Source organism: Thamnophis sirtalis, unplaced genomic scaffold, assembly GCF_051295495.1.
Source record: "Thamnophis sirtalis isolate CommonGarterSnake01/CBP01778 unplaced genomic scaffold, rThaSir2_p1.2 scaffold_5, whole genome shotgun sequence".
Classification (NCBI taxonomy): domain Eukaryota; kingdom Metazoa; phylum Chordata; class Lepidosauria; order Squamata; family Natricidae; genus Thamnophis; species Thamnophis sirtalis.
Window position 1 is genome coordinate 74754485 of NW_028261385.1, and position 24142 is coordinate 74778626.

General features: G+C 36.9%; 1 protein-coding gene across 18 annotated transcripts in view; it reads right to left on the reverse strand.

Moving 5' to 3' along the window:
* Nucleotides 1-206: 206 nt before the first annotated feature.
* Nucleotides 207-24142, reverse strand: part of PTPRD (protein tyrosine phosphatase receptor type D) — a 1257980-nt gene continuing 1234044 nt past the window's right edge. For all 18 annotated transcript variants that reach the window (XM_087716068.1, XM_087716065.1, XM_087716064.1 and 15 more), the window contains 7 exons: nucleotides 23532-23817; nucleotides 23127-23305; nucleotides 21709-21835; nucleotides 17550-17675; nucleotides 9972-10126; nucleotides 6967-7102; nucleotides 207-4691 (listed from right to left, as the gene is read on the reverse strand). In XM_087716068.1, the coding sequence (XP_087572194.1) occupies nucleotides 4623-4691; nucleotides 6967-7102; nucleotides 9972-10126; nucleotides 17550-17675; nucleotides 21709-21835; nucleotides 23127-23305; nucleotides 23532-23817 (1078 nt within the window). In that variant the 3' untranslated portion in view covers nucleotides 207-4622. The remainder of the gene's footprint in view (nucleotides 4692-6966; nucleotides 7103-9971; nucleotides 10127-17549; nucleotides 17676-21708; nucleotides 21836-23126; nucleotides 23306-23531; nucleotides 23818-24142) is intronic.

Genomic DNA, 24142 nt, shown 5'->3' on the forward strand with positions numbered 1-24142 from the left:
TAGTGAACTCAGGCCGTTCCTGATCATTTTTTAAGCAGCGTATTTATTTTGGCCATTGGTCAGAAATGCAAAAACACAAATATAAATAACCACACCTCATTTTTTAAAGCAATTTCAAGAAATTGACAAACCCTGTCCGGTGGTATCTGGTGAAATAAAAAATGAGGGACTCCGACAAGCAGAAGTGTGAGAAAAGACAACCGAGGTTGCGTAACACTGACATTTTTATTAGAATTCATTTGTAACAAATGGAGCTTGTGTCAGCAAAGAACTGATTTCCATACAGACTTTCTTTCGCCACTAATGTAACGAAGTAAGAAAATAAAAAGCACGCCTTTCATTCTGTAAAACATTTACGCGTACTACTGATTAGAGGTAATTGTATTTTTTTTAACAAGCCATTTTACAAGGTTTTTTTTTTTTGTTTTAATTTTTCAGTCTAGGCATCCAAAACAAGAGCAGAGAACACAACTTGTATTATTTTTGTAAAGACACTCCAAGCCTGAATGGCAACGCCACATAACAAGATGGATGACGGGATCCTCAGCCCTCTAATGATAGTCTTTTGGAGTATCAGGGCTCTTTAAAATTAAAAGATTAAAACCAGAAGAGGGAGAGAAATAAAAAAGGGGGGGGGAATCTGTGTTTCATTGTTGCCCCTGCAAACTTTCCCCCTCTTTTATCATGTTTTTGTGTTATTTACATACACACAAGTGAATTTTCATAATTGTTTTTGTTACAGATGGGTTCAAGTAATAATACTATTGGGTGTAGAATCAATAGGGCAGTGCATAGTACAAAGATATAGAAAGTGCAGATCACCCTCCTTTGCCCATCCATCCTCACCAACGGCTAACCATGCAAACCATGTTTTTTTTAAAAAAGAGAGCTAAAATAAAAGTTCTGTACAAATAATTCTTATATAGTTTGTGTATTTCTCCATCATTAACTAATTACAAAATTATACATAACTACACATACATAGGTAAATAATAGCACCGTACTGATTATGCTGAGGAAACAAAATGCCGACTATGGTGAATGACGATTCACGAGACCGACTCGTTGAAAAAAGAAAAGAAAAAGGAAATGAGAGAAGAAAAATCACCACACCGCAAAGAAACCCAGATGGAATGCACATCAATGATTTGGATAGAAATCTCTTTAGAAGCAACTCCTGAATAGTCGCTTGGAGAGGACTGGCTATTTATTTGGCGGCTTTTTGGTGTCATGTGTGCCCTTCCTACTGATTTAGCTTATCATCTTCTTTTACAGAACAAATTATTGTTGGAGAAAGGCTGGCCCTGATCTGTAATGAGTTAAAAGGCATGTCTGCACAAGATGTCCACGGATAGAGCTGGGGCACAATTGGAGTCCTCCTAGACCAAGGGTGTTAAACTCGCAGCATCACATTTTCATCACCTGACTTATTGCAACTTTCCCCTCCCCCCTTCACTAAACCGGAGGTGGGCATAGCCGGTGCATGGCGCATCCGGCCCATGGGCTGTGAGTTTGACACTCCTATCCTAGACACATGGCCTCTACAGGGATGGTGGAAGGCAACTTAACACAGATTCATCTTGTGCGCCAATTGCACTCTGTCCTGGACCAGGAGATCCTGTTCTTGCTCACGTACAATTGATTGCTTCCTAAGCCCCCACATCCTTCTGCCACACCTTGCTGACAGCTATACCCATGATTACGAACTCCTTTGTGTCCCAGTTTCTGCAAGACCCAACTGATTCACATCACACGGTCCTGCTTTTTTTGGGGGGGGGGGAATTCTATTGCTTTGGCCCTTGCAGGGTTGTGCTTGAATTTAAGCCAGTTCACCCAAAGCGTTTGTGCAGCCTTGCCTCTCCAGCATCTTTGGACGGCATGTCAATCTGTCGAGCCATCCTTTTGATTGAAAGTGTGAGTTCTGTATATAGCCCGGCCCCTTTTTATTTTTGACAGAAACAAATCAAAAGAAAACATGCAGTGCACACATTCATGTTGGATTCTGATGTAGAATTAAAGAATCTCACTCTGAGGTAGCCTTCTATAATGCTTATTTAAAAACTATTATACATATGTATGTGGATTTTTTTTTGTTTTTTGCGCTTTTTAATTGATTTTCTTAAAATATATATATATATAAAAGTGCTCAAATAGAATGCTTTCTAGTGTTTGGTCTTTTAATATATTTATTTCTGGTAATGGTGGAAAACATGGAAAAATAAATGCTAATGTAGGTATATTCCTGGTTGCTTTTATTTATGGAAACACATCTAAGAACATTTCTTTGTGATCTATATTTTGATCAAAATGGCACCAGGTTGACTAAGCCCAATATAAGAAACAATGGCTTCTGTTCAACTGGCACAATCCATTTATTCAGTAGTCATTAGACAATACCACCGTAAGTCCTTTGTCCAATCCAGCTGATCTCAGAGCCCTCCTTGCTTGAGTTAAAAGAACATGTTGTGACCTCCAATGAAATTCACATACATGAGTGGGGATCCAAACCCAGTCAAATTGCCATTCCTAAAGTATTAGGAGTATTTTATTATATTTTTAGAATAGCAGCATATCTATAAAACAGAACAAAATAAAATTATAGTTATGAATGCCAGCTGGGGGCATTTTTGAAATAGTTTGCCTGTGCCTACAGGGTGCCTGACTACCCTCTGGTATGGATGAAAAAAAAATATCAATAGTGAAAACTTGGAATGAATATTGTTAAGAAAAACTTCACATGCTGAAAAGAGACTGTGTTAATTGAAAAAAAAAGGTTGATGAGAAATCACAGAGATCCTGTTGGAGCAAACATAGACAAAAGAAATCGAAGCAATGCTATCAAAATAGGCATCAAATATAAGGCACTCTAAATGCAAAAATTAAAACTGAAAAACAGCATTTCTAACTAGTGCTGTCTGCCAGAAAATATTCTGGCCTACAGACCAACGTGTGTTTGGCTTTGCCCCATTTTACGTCGTCATTCCAAAAACCTATTCTATACTGCAGACAATTTTATAAGTGGATACATTTTAAAAACCCTTGACAACTATTATAGCATTTTCCTTCCATTAGGGATATGCACTGACCTCCTTTGTATGCCTACTTCCTATACTTATTATGGATGCTATTGCACTAAACTTTTTGCAATATGAAATCTCACTGAGAGCTATAACATGATATGCAATGCAATCCCTAAGCAGGTTTATTTAGGAGTAAGTCCCACTGAGTTAATGGGCCTTCTCTTCTAGTAACGGCGGATCAAACCTTAATGTGCATGGGTGATGAATGATATGTGTGCACATGATTTCTACCCATTAGATTTGGGTAAGGTTGAATTTCAAGTATCACTGATGTGCATTCCTCATTTCCCCTAGGAAATTGAAAAGAAAGCAAAACAAAAAGATAAAAGAAACACAAATCCCTCAAAAGCAAACCTCGAAATGCAGAGATGTGTAGAAATGTTGTATGGTCTGAATGTATCAATTTGGATTTCCCCCCCTACTACTTCAACAAATCCAAGTCATGGAAGAACTGATACATGTATATTTATATTTATATATTTATATTTATGTGCATTTCTTTCTGTCTATCTACGTATTATTGTTGTAGATGGATAGAGAGAGAATGAGAGAGATATACATATATTTATAATAGAAAGAGAAACGTGTGAGCGTTAGTAGCAGCTTTATACTTGCGCTTCCCTGTTGATTCCAAAAGAAATAAAAACAAAATCTCCCATATGTAGATTAACTGATTTATATTTCATTGAAAAAAAATCAAATGTAAAAGCAAGGTCTAAATGAGAATGTGGTCCTGGAGATAAATATAGGGCTGCACAAAAATGTGCAAATTGTCAAAATTATTTAACATTTCTACAGCGAGATATTACAGGTAACAGTTCTACAGCATAAAAAAACTACAATTCAGAAACAAACAAAAAAAATCGAACAGGTATGCAATTTTTGTTTGAATTTACTTCATCGAATGATAAACCTTTGTCGTCGTTTTTTTAAAAAAGGAAAAAAAGTTTACACAGTTAAAAATGAAGCACAGGTCAGCAGTATCTTTACAATACTAGAAAACTAAATCAAGGACTTTCTTTTCAAACATTTGCCCTTTGCCCTCCCAACCCCAAAGGTTACTGATGAGCAATATGGCAGGAAGGGGGGGGGGATGTTGGAACCAAGAGGTGGTTTTGTTCTGGAGGAGCCGGGATGGGCCTCCTGACGAACATCTGACGCTGAATTGCAGAAACCTAAGGTTGGCATCATTGATTATCATGCGGTCCTGAACGAGATGATCGTCCTTGGAAGGAATGTCCTCTTCCTTTTCATTCAAATTCAATCAAAACAGAATCCTGGGATCTCTGTAAACTGAAATCCTTCCGGTGCCTCAACCCAGTCAAGTTTCTTTAATTGTGTTTCTGGTTAAGTTTACTGATGACTGAATTGTTGGTTCACCCGGCAGTTTGTTTTGTTTCCTGTTAATATTTCCCACTAATTGGTCTTTAATTTAAAGTTAAGTACTTCTCAAGCACACTGTATGGCTCAGAAGAGGCTCTCTGGATCTTAAAGGGCCTGTAGTTAACAATCCAGAATGGGTCAGCGTTTTTCCATTTGTTTTTACGTTGCATAGTGATCAAAGCTGCCCAGATATTCTAGTGCAGCTCGATAGCAGAACTGATACTGATCCTTGGGAAAGAGAGAGGAAGAGAGAGAGAGAGAGAGACAGACAGAAAATTAGGTTGAAATAAATATATTTGCTCAGCAAAGATACATTGACAATTTTCTAATCCTGATTAAGAGAACAGAAAAAAGGGATCACTTTCTGTGTTTACACAAGCTCTGTGTAAACTTATACCTTTTCAGATTTATAGGGGATCAAGATGATTTTGGCTTAAAAGCTGATCAGAGTGGCTGTTTCTGCGTAAACAAAAATCCTTGGCACAGAATTTGTATCTCCCTAATAGGATACATGTAAATGTGATGTATGTGCTTAACATTCACATTTGTGGTAGCCACTAAAGAACTGCATCTGAGTTATGGAATTACAGAGTGGAAAGGGAGATTGGACATCTAATACACAGCCTTTTGGTTGGTACAGTAGAACTTCTGGTCATGATCATAATTCTTTCCTTAACTTTGGTTGCAACCTGATTTGGTCATGACCCAAAGCTAATTTTGGAATTTTTGTGCTTAACCCCCCCCCCCCGCCAAAAAAAAATGGCGCAGAAGGGGAAATCAGCCACGGGGGGGGGAAGTGATTTTTTGGGTCGGAACCCAATTTGGTCGTTGTCAGAAGCATTTGTGACGAGAGGTTCTACTGTACCAGGTTGTATGGGTAGAATATCACAAGTAGAATGTCCAACTGGTGCCTTAAGTCACCCCTCCAGCAAGTGATCCATTGTTTCTTTAGGTAGACTAGCTCAAAGCCAGGCCCTCCAACACTTTTTGGTGTAATCTTAATCGGAGAAAACACAAAAAGTTGCAGTGGGAACACTACTTCAGAACATCCTGCCCTATGCACCTTGTTTTATCCGTGTGCTAGATATCATGCTTTCAGCGATCAGACAACCCTAACCCTAAGCATTGATACATTTCTTTCTCTTTCTCTTTCTCTCTCATCTCTCTCTCTCTCTCTCTCTCTCTCTAGTCTCTCTCACATTAAGCAATTATTTAATGAAGACCTCAGTACTAATTAGCTCATGACTACTGTACAAAAATTACTTTGATGTAACCAGTAGTATTTTTTCTTAATATTATATTTAATCTTGTATGAAGAAGTCTAATAATTTTATGCTTGTAACAGTGATTTCTGTTATAACTGTAATTAACATTGACAGTACATTTTTTTCTTTAGATTTAAAATTCTAAATTATCCAACCAATAGAATCTCAATAACTTTAATTAATACTATATAAATAACTTTGTCCTGAAACAACAGACAGCATTAAGATATATAACAAGATAATAAAGAGGGAAATATTCTCATCATTGTGGTACTTCTTCATTTTACTGATCTACAGCCTCCTTCCGTCTCTTGCCCTAAGCCACCTTTTTCTCTGCAGCAACATATTTTTGCTGAATCCAAAGCAAAGTAAAGGAAGCTTTCAGTTGCTGTGGTTAAAACAATGTGTGAGTTAAGAGAAATGAATTCTTTGGTGAGTCTAGAAGGGCAAGGATTGGGGAGGTGGGGGCTTGTTTTAAAACCCAGAACATTTATGCTCTTACTTGAAATAAAAAATGCAACCCTTTGTCATTTTGTCTCTCTTTTGGGGAGAACAGAATCTCCCAAATAACCAGGAATTTGGACAATGCAGGGATTTCCACATGTGGGGCTTTTTAAATGCAAGTAAACCCATTCCTCTGCAGATATTTGGGCTCCAGATGGGAGGTTCAAAAAAATTACACCAACCCTCAACCCTCAATCATATTTATTTATTTAATTTATATAATGCTTTTATTATTTTTACAAACAACTCAAAGCAGTAAACATATCTAATATGTCTTCCTCCTCCTAATTTTCCCAAAACAACAAGCCTGTGAGGTAAATTTGGCTGAGAGAGCATGACTGGTCATGACTTTCATGGCTAAGGAAGGATTACTATGGTCTCCTGTTTTCTAGACTGGTATCTTAACCACTAGTCCCTGGGATATTGCAGTGGACAACTGGGTGATAGCGAGACGACCTCCAGTTGCTACCCGTTTAGTCCCCAATCAATCAACTAAATAAAGATGTGCTACTATTTGTTTCTTCTTATCCTGCCTTATATTTCAAGGAAAGTCTTCGTTGCTTAAAGCATCCTTCAATGAAAGAATGAAAACAGTCTATTTGTAGGTTTCTATATTTGCTTGTGTTACAAAATATAAATAACAAATAACAAATTAAGATATATATACACACACACACACACACACACATACAGATGTATGTGTGTATATGTATGTAGAAAACTGTTTTTCTCACCTCTGTTTGTACCATGGCTGGCCGCTGCGTCCTTAGCATTTTGACAGTCTGGAAAATATCTACAACACCTTCATATCTCATTCGTTCCAACACAATGCTTAGGGTTATGAACACTCCAGTTCTTCCAACACCCGCACTACAAAAAAAGAAAGAAAGAAAGAAAGAAAGAAAGAAAGAAAGAAAAGGAAGGAAGGAAAAGAAACAGAGAGACAGAGAGGGAAGAAAGAAAAACAAAAAAGCAAAATTTAGTTGAATGCTTAATTGTAAATATAGCTTATGTATACAAAATCCATATATAAACTGAACATGTAAATCACATTCTTGCAAGGTGGCTATTTTCTGCTAAACCAAATAGTAATTGTAACTGAAATTCTGAATATGATTTGAAGACTTTCAGTTTTTGAGTAGGAGTAGATAATAGAAAAACTAGGAGACCTTTATCAACAGAGATAATTGAACATCATTTTTAAAGCATACACCTGCAAATATAGTTGATAGCAGAAGAACTACATTTAGTTAAAAGATGACACACAGATTGTGCTTTGAAAGTGTTTTGAGAAAGCATATTTTCTACTACCCATTAAAAGATTAGCATTATTGGATGTTGGGTAGCTCTTCCAAATTATTCTATCAGGCTCATGGCCTAACTGTATGAAAACATGGCTAATAATGCAAAATATTAATTAACTGAAAACACATGTTATAATCTGATGGGGTAGAATCTTGAAGTGTTCAGATTATAATAATGATTTCAAGTTATTACTGTTTTATCTTAAATGGAAAAAAAATGAAAGCAGGATTTTGCCATGTTTGCTTCAAACCAGTCCATGTCAATAGCTAAAATAAAATGAAGAACAAATGTTACAATTACTCTTTCCTCTTTTTTCTTACAAGAAATCTATTAGGGGATTATATAAACAGTTGTACTCCTGATACGTTTTTTGAACTGTACTAATAAATGTGGAAAGCAAACACTTTTTCTGTAAGAGATTTTCAGCTAATGATTTCCTTAATCTCTCTCTGATTATATGCCATGAATTATCAATATGCATTTCCTCTTCGTGATCTACCCTTTCTGAAGGATAATCTGTCCCCAACCAATCGTTCGGATTTTGCAATAGTGTACCCATTGATGCTTGATTCCAATTGAGTCCATCCAGCTTGTTGTTGATTGTTTTTTCTCTTTCCTGCCATTTTCCCTGGGTACATATGCACAGATACTCACATATAACTGTATGAAGAAATGTGAGTGCAAATTGAACAAATATCCATCCTAGAAAGGAACAGTACATACACACCAGCCAATGTCTGTATGTCACATGTTCAGGTAAGTAAAATAAAAAATGGGGACTCTATGGTGCACTTTATAATTTGGGACATTGGTAATACAACTTGTCATTATGAGAGCCATTATATGACTGAGTGTATGGCTTCAAGTTTTAACTAAATAGGATCAGTACTTATTTTTTACTCTGTCAAAAGATGATTTTATAGAGCTAATCCTTTAATCATAGTATCTGATTCATAAGTCTGCCTTACATTTTGGAAGGATACAAAAATGAATTTTCTTCCTACTATTCACATCTAATACATACTAGGAAATACTTCTATGTATTTTCCCCCATTGACTCAATACTTTAGATTATTAACTTTTCTTTCCATGTACAGAAATCATAGATATGAAGACATATCACATCACCCGACTCAACATTTTTGAACAAATTATGGGGACAGGCATTCTTTCTATGGATTTAGAACTGCTGTACACATTTTGTAAATACCCAGAGAAAGATTATTTATTCTTTATTCCTGAGCATTTCTATGGCTGTTTCTGTCCATTTCTATACAGCTGATAATATTTTATCTTCTACTTTTGTTCCTGTCTATTCTTTCACAAAGACTGAATATTAGAGTTCTATAGTCCCATAAGGAAGAAGCAAGCTGCAGAATTGCCAGAAGAGGAAAATGGAGGTTACATTGTATAAATCTTGCAATTCTTTCCATTAGGCTGCACACATTTTACTGAACATATGATTATCAAATTAAAACATTAGTTTTTGCAATCCATAAAGCAAATTGATTAAATAAGCACAAAAGATTACGATTATGATAATCTTTATTACAGTCACTAAGCAGTTCGTAAGCAAAAGATGTTCTTAAGTATTCTGCAGGATTGTATTTAAAAAATGTTTCCCGTCTTGTTATGTTTATATTCAAGAAAAAAATGAATTTTTTTTTTAAAAGCTTAGGGAATGGTAAAGGTTCCCCTCGCACATACGTGATAGTCATTCTCAACTCTAGGGGCCAGTGCTCATCTCTGTTTCAAAGCCGAAGAGCCAGCGCTCTCTGAAGACGTCTTCATGGTCATGTGACCGGCATGACTAAACACCAAAGGCGCACGGAACGCTGTTACCTTCCCACCAAAGGTGGTTTCTATTTTTCTACTTGTATTTTTACATGCTTTTGAACTGCTAGGTGGCAGAAGCTGGGACAAGTAACAGGAGCTCACTCCATTATGCGGCACTAGGGATTCGAACCACCAAACTGCTGACCATTGTGATCGACAAGCTCAGCGTCTTAGTCACTGAGCCACCGCATCCCTTTTCTAAGCTTACTAGAGGAAATAATTGTCAGCTACTATAACCTTTTGCTCCACACAGGGATTTGCAGGAATATTAGCAGCATCATTACTGAGAGATGACTTGTCTTGATTCTAGTTAAATTCCAGTAGAACAAAATCTTTTCTTCTTCTTCTGGGACTGCTAGATCTGCATGGGTCTACTATGCTGTTTATTGTCATATTTCTGTAGATGGGGAATGGAAACTGTCAGATAATGGCATGAATAAGGTCACACTGTCAGCTCGATGCTGACATGACATTTGAACCACCTCGCATTTGCTTCCTCATGCCTATATTTCTACCTCGGCATGCTATTACCATCATTAAACATCTTGTCATTTTAATCAGACAAACAATATTTAGCACCTGTGTTTCTTTCTCTTACCTACAGTGAACCGAAATTGGCCCATCTTGTCCAAACTGCTCTTTTGTTTTATGAACTTGGCCAATGAAGTCTATAAACCCTTCTCCCGATTTTGGCACTCCTTGTTCAGGCCAGTCAGTAAACTGGAATTGCCTCACTGTTCGGGACTGGCCATCCTTGGAATGAAAAGCAGACATATCAGATGGACAGTACAGCAGAAGACGAGAAGTTTAACATTCTTATTTAGATTTTGTGATCGTATATTGACAAGGAAAGTGACCTGCAATAAAATGAAGATAGCTTTCCTGTAAATCTAACTGCAGTCATGATGTAGTTTTACCTTTTGCTTCTTTTTTTGCCATTAACAGAACCACAGTGACACAAGAGTGCAATTTCATTAACCACAGTGATGCTCAAATTATTCTCTGCCCTGGAGAGGATGTTTTTGACATTTAAATCCCAGAAAAGCAAAAGCTGCAGACAGGAAAACAGGCCTAGAGAAAACTTGATTTTGAAGCAATACCAACACACAAAAGCATCTTTGTCTATTGGTCACTATTATGTCCGCCTTGTTGTCCTTTTTCAATGTGTTCCTCTGTTGGCCTAGCCAAGCCACTCAAATGGTTATGATTCTTTTTCTAGTTTGTTTTCATGTTAATTCTTTCATTCTTCATAACATCTATTTCTCTATCAAAGCAGCATGGAAATGATAGTGAAGCCAGCCAGTATTGAAGAATATTCTTATTCAAGCAATTGCTGAAATTGCAATTCTGGATCCACCTGTAAACCGGTGAAGAAACTTCTTTGCAGACAGAGAAGAGAAACAAAGTGATCTCATGTAATTCAAGTTAGCCTTGTAAAATTGACATTGTTATTGGCACATTTGCTTGCATATATCTACTAGTAACAATTTCAGGCATTTTGATATCACGGAAAAATATAAAAGAATACCAACTTCCGTCTTCCAGCGGACAGAAGCCTTAGTAAAAGGCTTCTTGGAGGCAGTTCAAATTTGCCTCAAGTGAATGGTTCTTTATAGCCTAGTCTTTTGATTAGTATTGTAAATCATGAGTACAGTTCATAATAGTGGCCTTTGTGACATGGACACCTGCCTAAGTATGGCTGTCTTTACATGTCTCATTTTCTAACCCTCCACAGGGCTGCTATCATTTTTGATCTCCATAAAATCAATTAAGTGACCCAGCAATGTGAACTAGATCTTATCAAAATGAAGACATCAAGTCCTTTCTAATTTGTAGCATTGCCCTGGAAAAAGTAATGGCTATAGTAATTGGTAGCAAGAGAACAGATTATGTATCAAAGGATTTGATCAACCTGCCTCAACTGCTGTGCTGACTTGTCTTCGTATATTGTCAGCCCATCGAAACTGACATTTAATAGAAATGACACAAATTGAACTATTGCTATTAACCTTCATGCCTTCTGGATACCTTCTACATTCTGAATGCATCCACTTTCTAGCCATGATAGGAGAATCTGCAGATGCCGTGTCTCTGTGCCTTCAAGCTATAATTGAGGCACGGTGCACAAGAGGAGGACAGGAAAACTATTGCTAGATGCCAATTGCTTAAAATGGCACTTTCTGCAGAATGAAACCAATGAAGAATCTCAGTGATGAGTGGGAATTCTTATAAAGCAGATTGGAAGCTGGAGGCAAGGGGGAAAGAAAGCACATTCTCCTACCAAAGCATTCAGTTGATTGCCTTGACACGGAGGTGAATAAAACTTTCCTCAAATAGAAAAGCAACACAAAAATGATAACTTGCACTTCGTGTCATTATTATTCAAATTCTGCAGTACGTTATTCAGCAACAACATGCAGATGGAAAAGGTGCCATTATATTTCTCTAATCAGAAGAGCACAATGAAATATGAGAAGTGTTTTTGATTCTGGGAAATAGTTTAGGTGAATTTGATGGATAACTTGGTACTATCATCTTTGGACAAATTCTCAAGACCTCAGAAAGCCAGAGAGTAACAATCACTCCATCTTTAATTATTTGTCTTTTTTTAATACTTGTGTTATGCCAGTAAATTGCCACACGTATAGAGGAAATAAACATTGTTCTCACTGATGATGAGAAATTAAGTCCTGAAATTTAATGAGATACTAACTTTTAAAAGTCACCCCACAAAATACCAAGATTATATTAATTAATTTGGATGAGATCCTCTAGCACTATTGTGAAGTTTAATTCTACCTGACTCTTTGACTTATGTGGCCCTGTATGCAACAGAAAAAAATAACTGCATATTATTGTTATATTAATAATAATATTAACATTGTGCACACATACCTGATTCTGTTTGATATCTAACCTGATGGACTAGAAGGTTATTTGGATTTGGGTTGTCTGTTACTATGGCCAATGAAAGGTCTTTGAAACAAACTACAGTATACAAATGACAGAAAGTGCTTTACTATTAAAAAGTTGTCTGTAGCTCCTCCAATTCGCTGATCCTGACTGTTCGCAAGAAATCAGGTGTAAAGAAGTGTGAAATTATGTTTAAACTTTCCCAAGAAATACTGACTGCATCACAGGGATAATACAAAAGTTCCACTTTAGATGAAACTATTTTCACAATGGCATTATATTCTTTGGTTATTACAACTGAAAGAAAAAAAATGACAATTCAATTTCATGGGAGTTTTGTTCCTATTTGCAACACATGCACAAATCAGAATAAGCAGCCTAACCATGGAATACTACTTTATGTTAATCTTTTAAGTTTATGCACAGTTTGTCCACGACATGATCCGTAGTGGACAAATAGTGAAGTCTATCCTCAATGCCTAGCCCTAGAATGGCAAGGAGAGGCTTGAAACTGACTGAATAATTCTTGTAAGGAAAATCTACAAGTCAGAATGTGACAGAAGAAAATTTCAATGGGTTGAAAAAGGTACAGTCGTTGTACTTCACTCAGAATTGAAAGTGCAGAATAATTATGTAACCATGGTTAATTTCACTTTCCTTATCACAGAATTTTAGTTACTTACTTTAGTGTAAAATTGAGGATAAATGTGGCTGTTCTTTTGGAATGAAATCCATTTTAATCTAGTAAATTTCCATATGTAAAAAAAATGTGAAATATGCATGTAATGACCCTTTCTGGGCAGCTTTCTGCATAAAGACATATGTGTTTGGAGGATTGGAGAAACTCCCGTTCAGAACTTTGAACTGGATACAATTAGATTAAATCATTGCCATCGATTCTTGAATCGTCATTTTAAAGTCTTCAAGTTACTTTTGTAATTCAATGGCCTTTGGCACATGTACACCTATATGTTTATCAAATAGCAGTAACTAAATTTGCATATCCTGACATATCAATAGGGTCGGTACATTCAGTGAAATATTGCTCCTGCTGCAGTTAGTATCCCAAATGCAATACTTTACATTCTCCCATAGAAGCCAAGTCTAATAAGGAAAATAGAGAGTTACAATCCACAAAGTACAGATATTAAATCAGGCGAAATTGTAACTGGATAGCCACATCCTAAGTTCTGCTGAGAATATTTTCTCAATTTATATGGCTACATTCTCCACAGGAAGCATGCTGTTATGTGATCCTTACTGCTAATTTGGAATAGGAAGATAGATACGTCTGCAGGACATGATTTCTTGATAGGATAGAATAGAATGAGAGAGTTGGAAGGTCTTCTAATCCAACCCCCTGCTAAGGCAGGAAACCCTATATCATTTCAGGGAAATCATTGTCCAATCTCTTCTTAAAAGCTTCCAGTGTTGGAGAATTCAATAATATGATGTCAGAAAGCATATACAAAAGGTACAGGATTGTCATGACATTGGGATCTGCCTCACTGAGCCAGTTTTCACAGTGTGGTCCAGCCAGGTTGGCTTCAGTGTCAAGGGCGTGCAATGTCCATTGATTATATCCTGCTTTGTAGGACATGCAGAGGTCCAAACATGGATGGGACACTGACCATTTTGCGGAAGAGTTTTAGGAATTTTATAGGAGTTAAAATGGGTCTCAAAAATGCTTTTTCCCCCTCACTCCAAAAGGCAACTGGACTGTTTTTTTCCTTGAGGAAGAAGAACAAGATGTTTTGTTTCTCAGCCAAGAACCATCATCAGTTGTGATGAAGGGGGCAGCGGGGGGTGAGGAATAGAGGATAGGTACTGACAATTGAGACTGGGTAATGGGAGATGGAAGAATAGGTTCTGACTGGATGGGGGGGGGAAGAAGGGGATGGAAAGATTGTGTTTCTTGCAATTGACTACAAGAAATATAATCCTTCTTTCCCACCACCACCTGCCTTTTGAAAAGAAAAAAAAAACACGTGAGAAACAATTGACCTGGATGACTGAGAATCTCCACAGAGTAAAATGGCTATTTTCATTGGCTGCAAGAGTGAAAATGGCCTTCCCCCCCGGAGGCCAGAAATGGCCTGTTTGCCAACTTCCAGCCAGACCTGTTGGCAAGCAGGCATGTTTTTTGCTCTCCCCAGCTTCAGAGCCTTGCTAGGATCCTGGGGAGGGCAGAAATGGCCTCCCCCACACCCAGAGGCCCATCGGAGGCCCACAATGGACTGTTTCCAAACTTCTGATGGGCCCAAAAGGCCCAAAATCAGCTGGCCGGTATGTGTGCCCACCGATATGGCTCCGCGTGCCACCTGTGGCATGCATACCATAGGTTCGCCATCACAGATCAATATGATCATACTCTAAAAGGTAGCAAACTTGTTTTATCAACAATTACTTTTCTTTGTAGTGGTCCCCTAAATATTAGCTCAATGGGCAACATAGCAATAAAATTTTGTATTCATGTAGTAATATCTTTCAGGTGATCAGAATGATTTTCATGTATAATTTCAGTAAGAGAAGACACTCAAATATTTGACTTTAAGAGTGTACTTCACTGCAAGCCTCCATTTCAGCTGTCACTACAAAATATGTAATCACCACTTTCAAAAGCTTGTAATGGGATGTCTGTCCAAAAGATTCATTTTATTTTATTTTCAGGGCAATTAGGACTGCAACCTTTTAAAAAAAACAAAGCTAATTTAAACACCTTGAATGTGCATTTATTTTAATGAAAGAATGTAGTAGATGCTAAGTTTAAATGTTAAGAAAATAAATTCAACTTTGATTAAGCTTATTGGGCCTGTATTCTACATAACCACCTATGTAAAAATCTCTCCACTGAAATGAACAGGCATCAAAAGAGTGGTTTTGGCTAAAGGACTTTACTTCTTACTCCTTTTGCCAACCAAAACTCTGTTCTCTAAGCTTGAAATAGTGGCTGGGGATTATTTCTGCCTCTTCTTTAGGTCAACATTAACAATGATAGTAATAGGGTTGTTGTTGTTTTTAGGCAAAGAAACTGAAATTTGAAGATGTCCTTGCAAGCAGAATACTCTGGTAAGTTTTTCTAATCATCATCATTGCTACAGGGCTTCCAGAGATAGAGATAGAGAAAAGTAAGGATTTATCCTGCCATCAAGTGTGAAGTATTACATACAAATCACAGCTTGAAAATGGCTAGAGCAGGGTCTATAAAAATGTTTATATACAGTTAATCTTATATCAGGATGAACCTTTGACTTAGCCTTTCAAGATAAGAAACATAAAATGAAAATTAGCTAGTTGGGGTCATGGCATTGTAGCTCTTCTCTGCAGACAGATTAGAAAGCTGAGGAATAAGCTATGCCAAGAATCAAATTATAATGTGCAAAGCATGTCAAGCTTCCCTTAAAAATGCTATTTGCTCTGCAGATTTTAAATCACACCACATTAACCTTCAGGCTTACATGACCTAAGGGCTGTTGCTGAACAGTAACATCTTTGCGGTCTTGGATAAAAATTCCTTTAAAAAAAAGTATTGAAAAATAAGCCCCACTGAGGAAGTGATGGAAAGGACGAATAGTAACTAGGTTTTTTTAATCAGACAATCTCTTTCCAGACCTAAACATTACATATTTTTGCACTGTTGCGCTGATCAAATACTATGAGTGAGAATCATTCATTTTCCTAAAATACTTTAGTGTTTTGGAAATTGCTGGTCTGCCTCGAACTGAATATTGACCATTTTAAAGCAGTAACTGTATGGCTTGAGATTAGAAAGCCCAGTATTATGGTGCTGCCAGTCCTTCCTTTACACAAAGTAGTGGCAGTGCTGGATTATTTTTATTGCATCCCAGGGCATTTGGCTTCTAAAATATAGTACTAGTCTAATTTATTTCCCTCATCCGAGACGTGCTTCAGTCCACTTCTACTTATTCATCTATGTGTCTAACACAAGTAGCAAGATTCTTTCATATGTATCGGGATAGAATTGAAAAAAATATGTTGAAAAAGATGAAAGACCTAGAGGCTAAAATGGTTCAAATCCTGGGGGGGTCACTTTCCTTAAAGAATCAGCATCCTGATTCACAGCTCTGGGATGCTCTTGGACTCATCACTGTCTGGTGAACTACAGATAATGGCAGTGATCTAGCTTCTCTCTGGTTGTAAATCATCTGCAACTATCTGGAGTTTGTGTACAATAGGCTCTGAGGTTTCCTCCAAAATGCATTTCTAAAATATGCTCTGCATTGGATTGTTTTCCAGGAGGAATCGAAAGCTAGAATCAACTGAAATATAGAGATCAGGGGTGTCAAACTCACGCTGTCACAGCAGTGTCACGTGATGTATCGGAACTTTTCCCTCCTTCACTAAACCAGATGTGGGCACGGCCAGTGTATGATGCATCTGCCCCTCAGGCCACAAGTTTGACAGTCCTGATATATAGATGCAGATGAGTCTCAAGAACTCTAAATATTTAACTCCACATAGGCTGTAGTAAGTTTTAACTGCCCGAAGTCCGAAAGGACTTGGGACCAGGTTATTGAGAGGATAACTTTCATTCAGTTCATACTGCCAGTAAATTAAAATTGATCTCAGCAGTCATTCTCAAATATCTAATATTAAAACTGTCCTGGCTGATATGCAGAGAAAATGGTGGCAATCCGTAGAGATCCGAAACCTAGGGAATTGCTTTCTTATTGATTTTTGCTTCATCTATGGATTATTGTCATCTCCCTAGTATCACTTTTGATCAACATCTGACTTAAATTATCTACTACAGAACAGTTTCTCATTATTTTGCTCTTTTTACTAATGTCACTGTTATAACTTACTTCTATGCGGACGTTGCTTTAAAAATACTTTCTCAAAGCAATATGAAGGAAGGAATAACTTTTCTTGACAACATCTTCTTTAGATTTTCTGAGAGGAACAAAAGATGGGGTCCCATATTTTCCCCTCCCCTTAACTCCCTTTTGTTTCCAAGGCTGGCATAATGCTTCCCCTGTCTGAGAATGAACTGGCCAAACTAGGAAATGTCTCTTGCTATTTAGATATGAGGCTGCAGTTCTAATGATATTTGACTAGCTTACTGACCATGTGTGTTGGGGATAGAAAAATATTTCCATTACTATGGGGATAATGATGATCACTGATCAGAGACTGGGGCACAAAATTTGATTGCTAGATATGTTAGAAAATACTGCTAGTAAAAGGCAAAACAAACATGCATAACAATAAAATGTAGGACATTTATAGTATGTTGTCTTACCCGGGCGTCTGTGACCTTGAATTCTCTTAGGATGTATTGCGGCATATTATACTCTGCCATAGGATCGACCACAAAATATTGATATCTGGCTGAGCGCTCTGCTGGCCAATACTGGTGGCATTTTTCCTACAAAAGGCAAAACTTTCAGTTCTTTGTTTAATTTACAGTTCTGTCCAATTCTGTTTTCCAAGGAGGCATACTTATTGTTATATTCAGAATATTCCTCTTCTGAGGAAAAGGTTAAGGTTTAAGATAGTTATAAGATTTGAAGACTTCTTATATTAAAGTTTTGTGCTTCTCTTCGTTTCCTGAATAGATTTTTTTTCTGGGAAGACCTCAGACACAAAGTTTTCCCCTAACTCTCCAAAAGTTTAAACAGCATTCTCAAGATTGCATTTATTTAAGGAATTAAGAAACCTCATTGTTTATTAGCACTTTTCCAAGCACACCTGTCCTTCCTCTCCTTTTTAATTGGCTTTTTTTTTCAGTTCAGATGGAAATATTCCAATAAAATGTGTTCATTTTCTTGACAAATGATTCTTTATTCATGCAATGCTTATTTCAAATGCTGCAATCAAATGAACAATGTGCAGGAATGATCAAGTAAATTAAATCCATTATTTTACTAACTCTTAGGTTTGGGTTACAAAAATGAGCAAGGTATGTTTGAATCTGTGTATAAGTCCTAGGACTTCTTGCAAAGTGAATCTTTTGACATCAACAGTACATCTGTCAAATGCTATTAATTTCAGTGTTAAAAATATTTCCTAGGAGTTATATCATTTGAGATTAATTTCTGATTTCAAAATTCATCTGCACTGACTGTTTTGGGATGATGTTCAGGAAATAATCTAGAAAGTTCTCTTAAAATATGTTCACATCAAGCATCTGGAAGCAATACAGATTTTAGAAGTACTACTAGATACACCAGAAAACCTACTGAAAACACTATTTCTATACACATTGACTTCATTCTTTGAAGATCTGTTAATGATTGTTATTGCTGCTGTTATTATTGTTGTTGTTATTATTTCTTAACACCAATTTGAAGATGCTGATTCTCAAAGTCTTGATAATTTTATATATAACTGGTATCCAATCCAATCCAATCCAATCCAATCCAATCCAAACCAAACCAAACCAAACCAAACCAAACCAAACCAAACCAAACCAAACCAAACCAAACCAAACCAAACCAAACCAATCCAATATCTTAAGTCAGAAACTTTATTGATTTCTACTTATATTGTAAGAATCCCCCCTCCCCCCGATTGTTTGCTTTCTTCTGGGAACAAGCAGATAAGATTTCATGGATCTGGTGGAAGGACGGGGAGATCAGGCTTATGCCTCATGTGGCTATGCAAAGATTCAAGGCTAATTCCTCACTTGAACCCTCCTTTTAGCCTGGCTGACAGTTTCCCAACAATCTGCTACTATGGTATTTCAAAAGTTGGCAATTCTACCTAATGAAGACCAGAATAAGCAAATAATACTTTAGAAAAAGAATTTGGGATAAAATGTGATAGTGATTTAAGAATTCTATAATACATTTGTTATAGGAAAGCAAAACGTTACAAAACAATTCTTCCTGGAAATACCTACATAGAGAAAATCAAGCTTAGAACTGCCTTTTGATAATGAATCTGAGTATCATTGCTAACTCATGTAGGAGGGCTGGACATCCAGATTCAATGTTTTAAAAAAGACACAGGTTGCAATGGGAAGAAGGCGATAAAAAATAGATGCAGCTGAATCACCTTCATTAGAGGTTAGGATTTTGTTTCTCTTGGTTTAAATGAGGTTTATAATTTATAGAACTCAATTAAGCCTAGGCAGCCCACCCCCTTTTACACACACGCACACACAGACACACAGAGACACACAGACACACAGAGACACACAGACACACACATATATATAGTAAATTACTTGCTATTTTCATTCTATACAAAAAATTTAGCTAGAGTCATTATTGATATAGTATTTAGACAATGCAAACATTTGGTAACTTATATAACATGTATAACCTGTTTAAATGTTTCAAGAATATCTCCTTTTTCTGCTATAAATGTCAGAGAACTAAAGTTCTGGTAAATGAAGCAATGTGTACATCCCATCTTGATTTAAATATTGAAAAAAATGCCTTTATTTTTTACTATGATAACAAATTTTCAAACTTACAACTTACTCAGACATTTTTTGTACTGAACTTGCTGTAGACATTCTTAGTCAGAACTCTGAAACAGCACTCAAAAATCTTTGAATCAAGTATTAGGATTTAGGCTCCCAACTGGCTGCTCAGGAAGTGAATGTGTTAGCATTTTCTTGGCACCCATTAGATTCCCTGCCTGCCTCCTTAAAGAAGGTAAGAAACTAACATACTGCAAAGCACATTAGTTTAATTTCTTAGAGTTTGGGGGTCTAAAGTAGATTCTATACGTTTCCTGGAAAATAATGTGAACTTACTTAGATTAAAAAAATAGGCTCATCTGCCCAGAATAGCAACAACAACAACAACAACAACAACAACAACAACAACAACAACAACAAAAGCAGCTCTACAAACAGCTACTGTAAGAAAAGTCAGTCCTATACATTTGCACCATATACAGTCCTATGTTATGTCCCTATTATGACAAGCAGCCTTTGTAAGCTTGTCAACCTGGGGAAATTGTAGAGTGGGTCAGTGACTATCATAAAGTGTTGTACCTTATGATTCTTGATGAATGTATATTTTCATGTCTTTTTATGTACACTGAGAGTATATGCACCAAAGACAAATTCCTTGTGTGTCCAATCACAATTGGCCAATAAAGAATTCTATTATGTTTTGTTCTGTTCTGTTCTACTCTACTCTAGTCTATAAAAGGGTCAAGACTTGCTTGCATTACAGTGACTACCATGTCGGCTATTTTTACTCTTCTGGTGGATATCCCATTGCCAACAGCCTTTTTTCTCACTGTTCTATGTTAATTTTACCACTCCAATGGAGGTTGGCAAGCTGTATGCTAGTTCTTGTTAAAGGCTAGCTGGCTATTTTGTCCCTTATCAAGCTATAACTCAAAATCAAAACACTACTGATTATCTTAGACAGCGTGGCTGAATGTGCCTTTCATCAAAAGTGTGGTACTTTCTGTATAAGAAGCGATCTATCCTTTTATCCTGACATGCTAATTTTCTATGTATCATAACATTCAGAAAAGTGAACCTTAATTGGCAATCTGACTGACAAAGTGCAGTCATGACCCTACTTTTGCACCTCCAACTGCTGTTTGTGACTAAGCTTCTCTTGTGAATTAAAAGTCTTCCTCCATTTATAACAGTACATCCCTGTAGCTGCATTGTAAAAGTGGAAATTTATCAAACATAAATGATGACAATTCTGTGAATGACAGACAGCTTTGTATGTATGTATGTATGTATGTATGTATGTATGTATATCTATATATCTATCTATATATTTATATCTATCTATCTATCTATCTATCTATCTATCTATCTATCATCTATACATCCACACATACATACATACAGACATAAGTGTGTGTGTGTGTGTGTGTGTGTGTGTGTGTGTGTGAGCAGAGACAATGTTGGATTTGTTTGCAGGTGGAATTAGGCAGCCACTGTGTTTATATATATATATATATATATTTGTGTATGTATGTATGCACATGTGCGCACGCGCGCGCGCGCGCACACACACACACACAGAAAGGGGCTGCCTAATTCCACCTGCAAACAAATCCAACATTGTCTCTGCTCAGGTGTTAAAGGGTTTAACAGTTTGCTTTTCATTTTGCTTAGTGATAATTAGCAGTAGAAATAGCATTTAGACATATAACACTTTATAATGCTTTACAGATCTCTCTAAGCAGTTTACAAAATTAGTATATTGTCCCCAATAATCTAGGTCTTCATTTTACTGATCTTAGAAGGAAGGCTGGAAGGCTGAGTTAACCTTGAGCTGGTCAGAATTGAATTCTTGGCAGTTGGCAGAATTAGCCTGCAATACTGCATTCTTACCACTATGCTAACACGCTTCTTCCAATTACCAACTACATTAATACAAATAGATCCTGGGAGAATTGCTTGTTCTTCCTATATTAACATAACTTTTGACATTCTTTTTCTATAATGTAAAAAAAGTGTAAAAACTTACTCTGCCCATTTCTCGTAGCTTAGTAAGCATGACTACAATGGTTGAATTGTGCTCCCAAAGCATTCTCCAGAAATCTTCTGTTGTTTCTGCCAAAGGTCCCTGTGTAGCTACATAGGCTTTTTGCTGCCTAAATGTAAAATGTAAAAAATAATATTTATCAATCAAAAGACAGCAGGCTCTCTTGCTGCATATAAACATTCTACTGAAACGTAAGTCTAACAAACATATGGCTATAAATTATTAAAGGTACAAATATTAAAACATATTAAATGTTATTTATTCCAACCATAGAGCTATTTCATTTTAGGAAGTTTGTGTAGGAAATTGTTCTCTTAATATTGTGATTTATGCCTTTATCTTATTTAAAATTTAATGCAACTCTAATAGCTCAATTTTGTGTGTCACAAAAAGCACTTAGGAAACACTTAGTGGTACAGTTCCATTTTTACACTGAAGGCTGACTGTCACACACTCTATTGAGCCTATGACTTATAGCTCCAAAGCAATTCTTTGTTAACTCTTTCAGTAATTCAAGAACTGTAGCAAAAGTTCTGAAGTCAAAAACAAAGATGGAAATGGAACAGGCTAGTTTATATTTTGAAGATGGCGAAGAGAAAGGGACACAGTGTTTTTCTGCAACAGCACTTTATTACCCACAACATTTGACCCATATACTCAATAGTTACATAATATCTTAGGTGACCCTCTAATGAATTTATCCTTAAGTCATTTGCTTTTTGTTTTACAGGAAAAATTCTGGAATTGGGATCTGAGTTAAATGAAATTTATGTAGATTATTATTTAAATTTATAATTACAGGTAAATCCATATGTTATGCTATGACTCTGAGAAAGGGACATATGTGGTTAGCTATTAGGTACTGTGGAATGTTAGGGGAAGGAACTGTAGTGCTGTACTGATTACCATAAATTAGGGGTGGGCTGCTATGGGTTCGGGACAACCTGTAGTTAATATTATTGCTGGTTTGGAGAACTCTAAATCCCAGCCCTGACTGGCCCCGGCCACCCCTCCCCTCCCCGGAGTCTCCACATGGCCCATTTTGGTAAGTACAGGGCCCATGTGGAGCCTTGAGGAGTGGGAAAAATGGGCCTCCCGGAAGTTCTGGGGGAGGCAGTTTTTGCCCTCCCAAAGGCTTGAGGAAAGCTTCTGGAGCCTGGAGAAGGTGAAAATGCCCCCCCCCCATAGTGGTGCAGGACGCCAACTAGGCCATACTCACCACCATGGCCACACCCACTCAGAAACTGGGCAGAGAACCCTTTGCTGAAATTTTTGAAGCCCACTCCTGATAAGAATCTGAAAAGAGCCAAAATGACACTTGCATAATGGCAAACTATATTTATGACCACGACAACATATGTAGCTAGTATTTTTTTACATCACAAAAACTGGTTCTGTACCTGTATCCATCGATAAAACTGGCATTGATATAATCAGAGCCTTCCACTCCTCTGATAGGTTGCAAACATATCCTTGTGGATTCATATGGCATAATATTAACAAGGCGATTTTTAAATTTATTACATGGAAGATTGGCACTAATAAATCTTGAAGTATGAGCTTTAGAGCTGGCTAGCCGCTGCAAGACACAAAGAAGACTTTGGGATTGCTTTTGATAATAAAACAAATGGGACAACATATTTTTATAAATGCATATTAGAGCAGGTTCTGTATGCCATTCCACCAGATACAAATTAGATCTTCTAGTTAAATCTATAAAAGCAGCTGCATTAATCCTAGAACAGTTTGCTGTCGATTTTCCCCAATGCAAAATGTATCACGATAAAAACGTGGAGACAAAATACCTTAAATTCCAATTCCATTCCTGTGACATTCTCTCCTGTTTCTATCTGTGTCAGCTTCTGAATATATGCATACAGGTTTCTGGCTGGCACTTCGGTATTTCCACAAGTCACTGCTTCAAGCAGTGCATCATGGATAAAGATGTATTGGTCCTCTGTTTGAACCATGTAATTTCTCTGGGCTCTCATTAGAGTTACATGGCCATAAATATCTACAGTCTTTTCATGTTTTATTCTCTCTAGCATGGCATCTATTACAATGAAACAGCCGGTCCTACCAACTCCAGCACTGGAATAAAAAGAAAGAAAGAAAGAAAGAAACCAACTCAGAAAAGGCACATAAAGATTGAGAATATTTCAATTCATGATATATCTTGTCATATTGTCATGGCAACCGGAACCAGCAACACCAGCAAGGCAGTTCAGGAGCAGAGACTGTAATTTAAGATCCTGGTTCCAGATTAGTCCAGAAATCTGGAAAAGAGTTTCTCATGATAAGATGCTTGGTCTTCCCCAGATCTGATCAGGCATTTGCATGAGAGCCTGGAATTGTGCACATAAATGATATTGTCCGGGGGTTGTATTCACTTATTTTCCTTACTGCTTCACGTGCC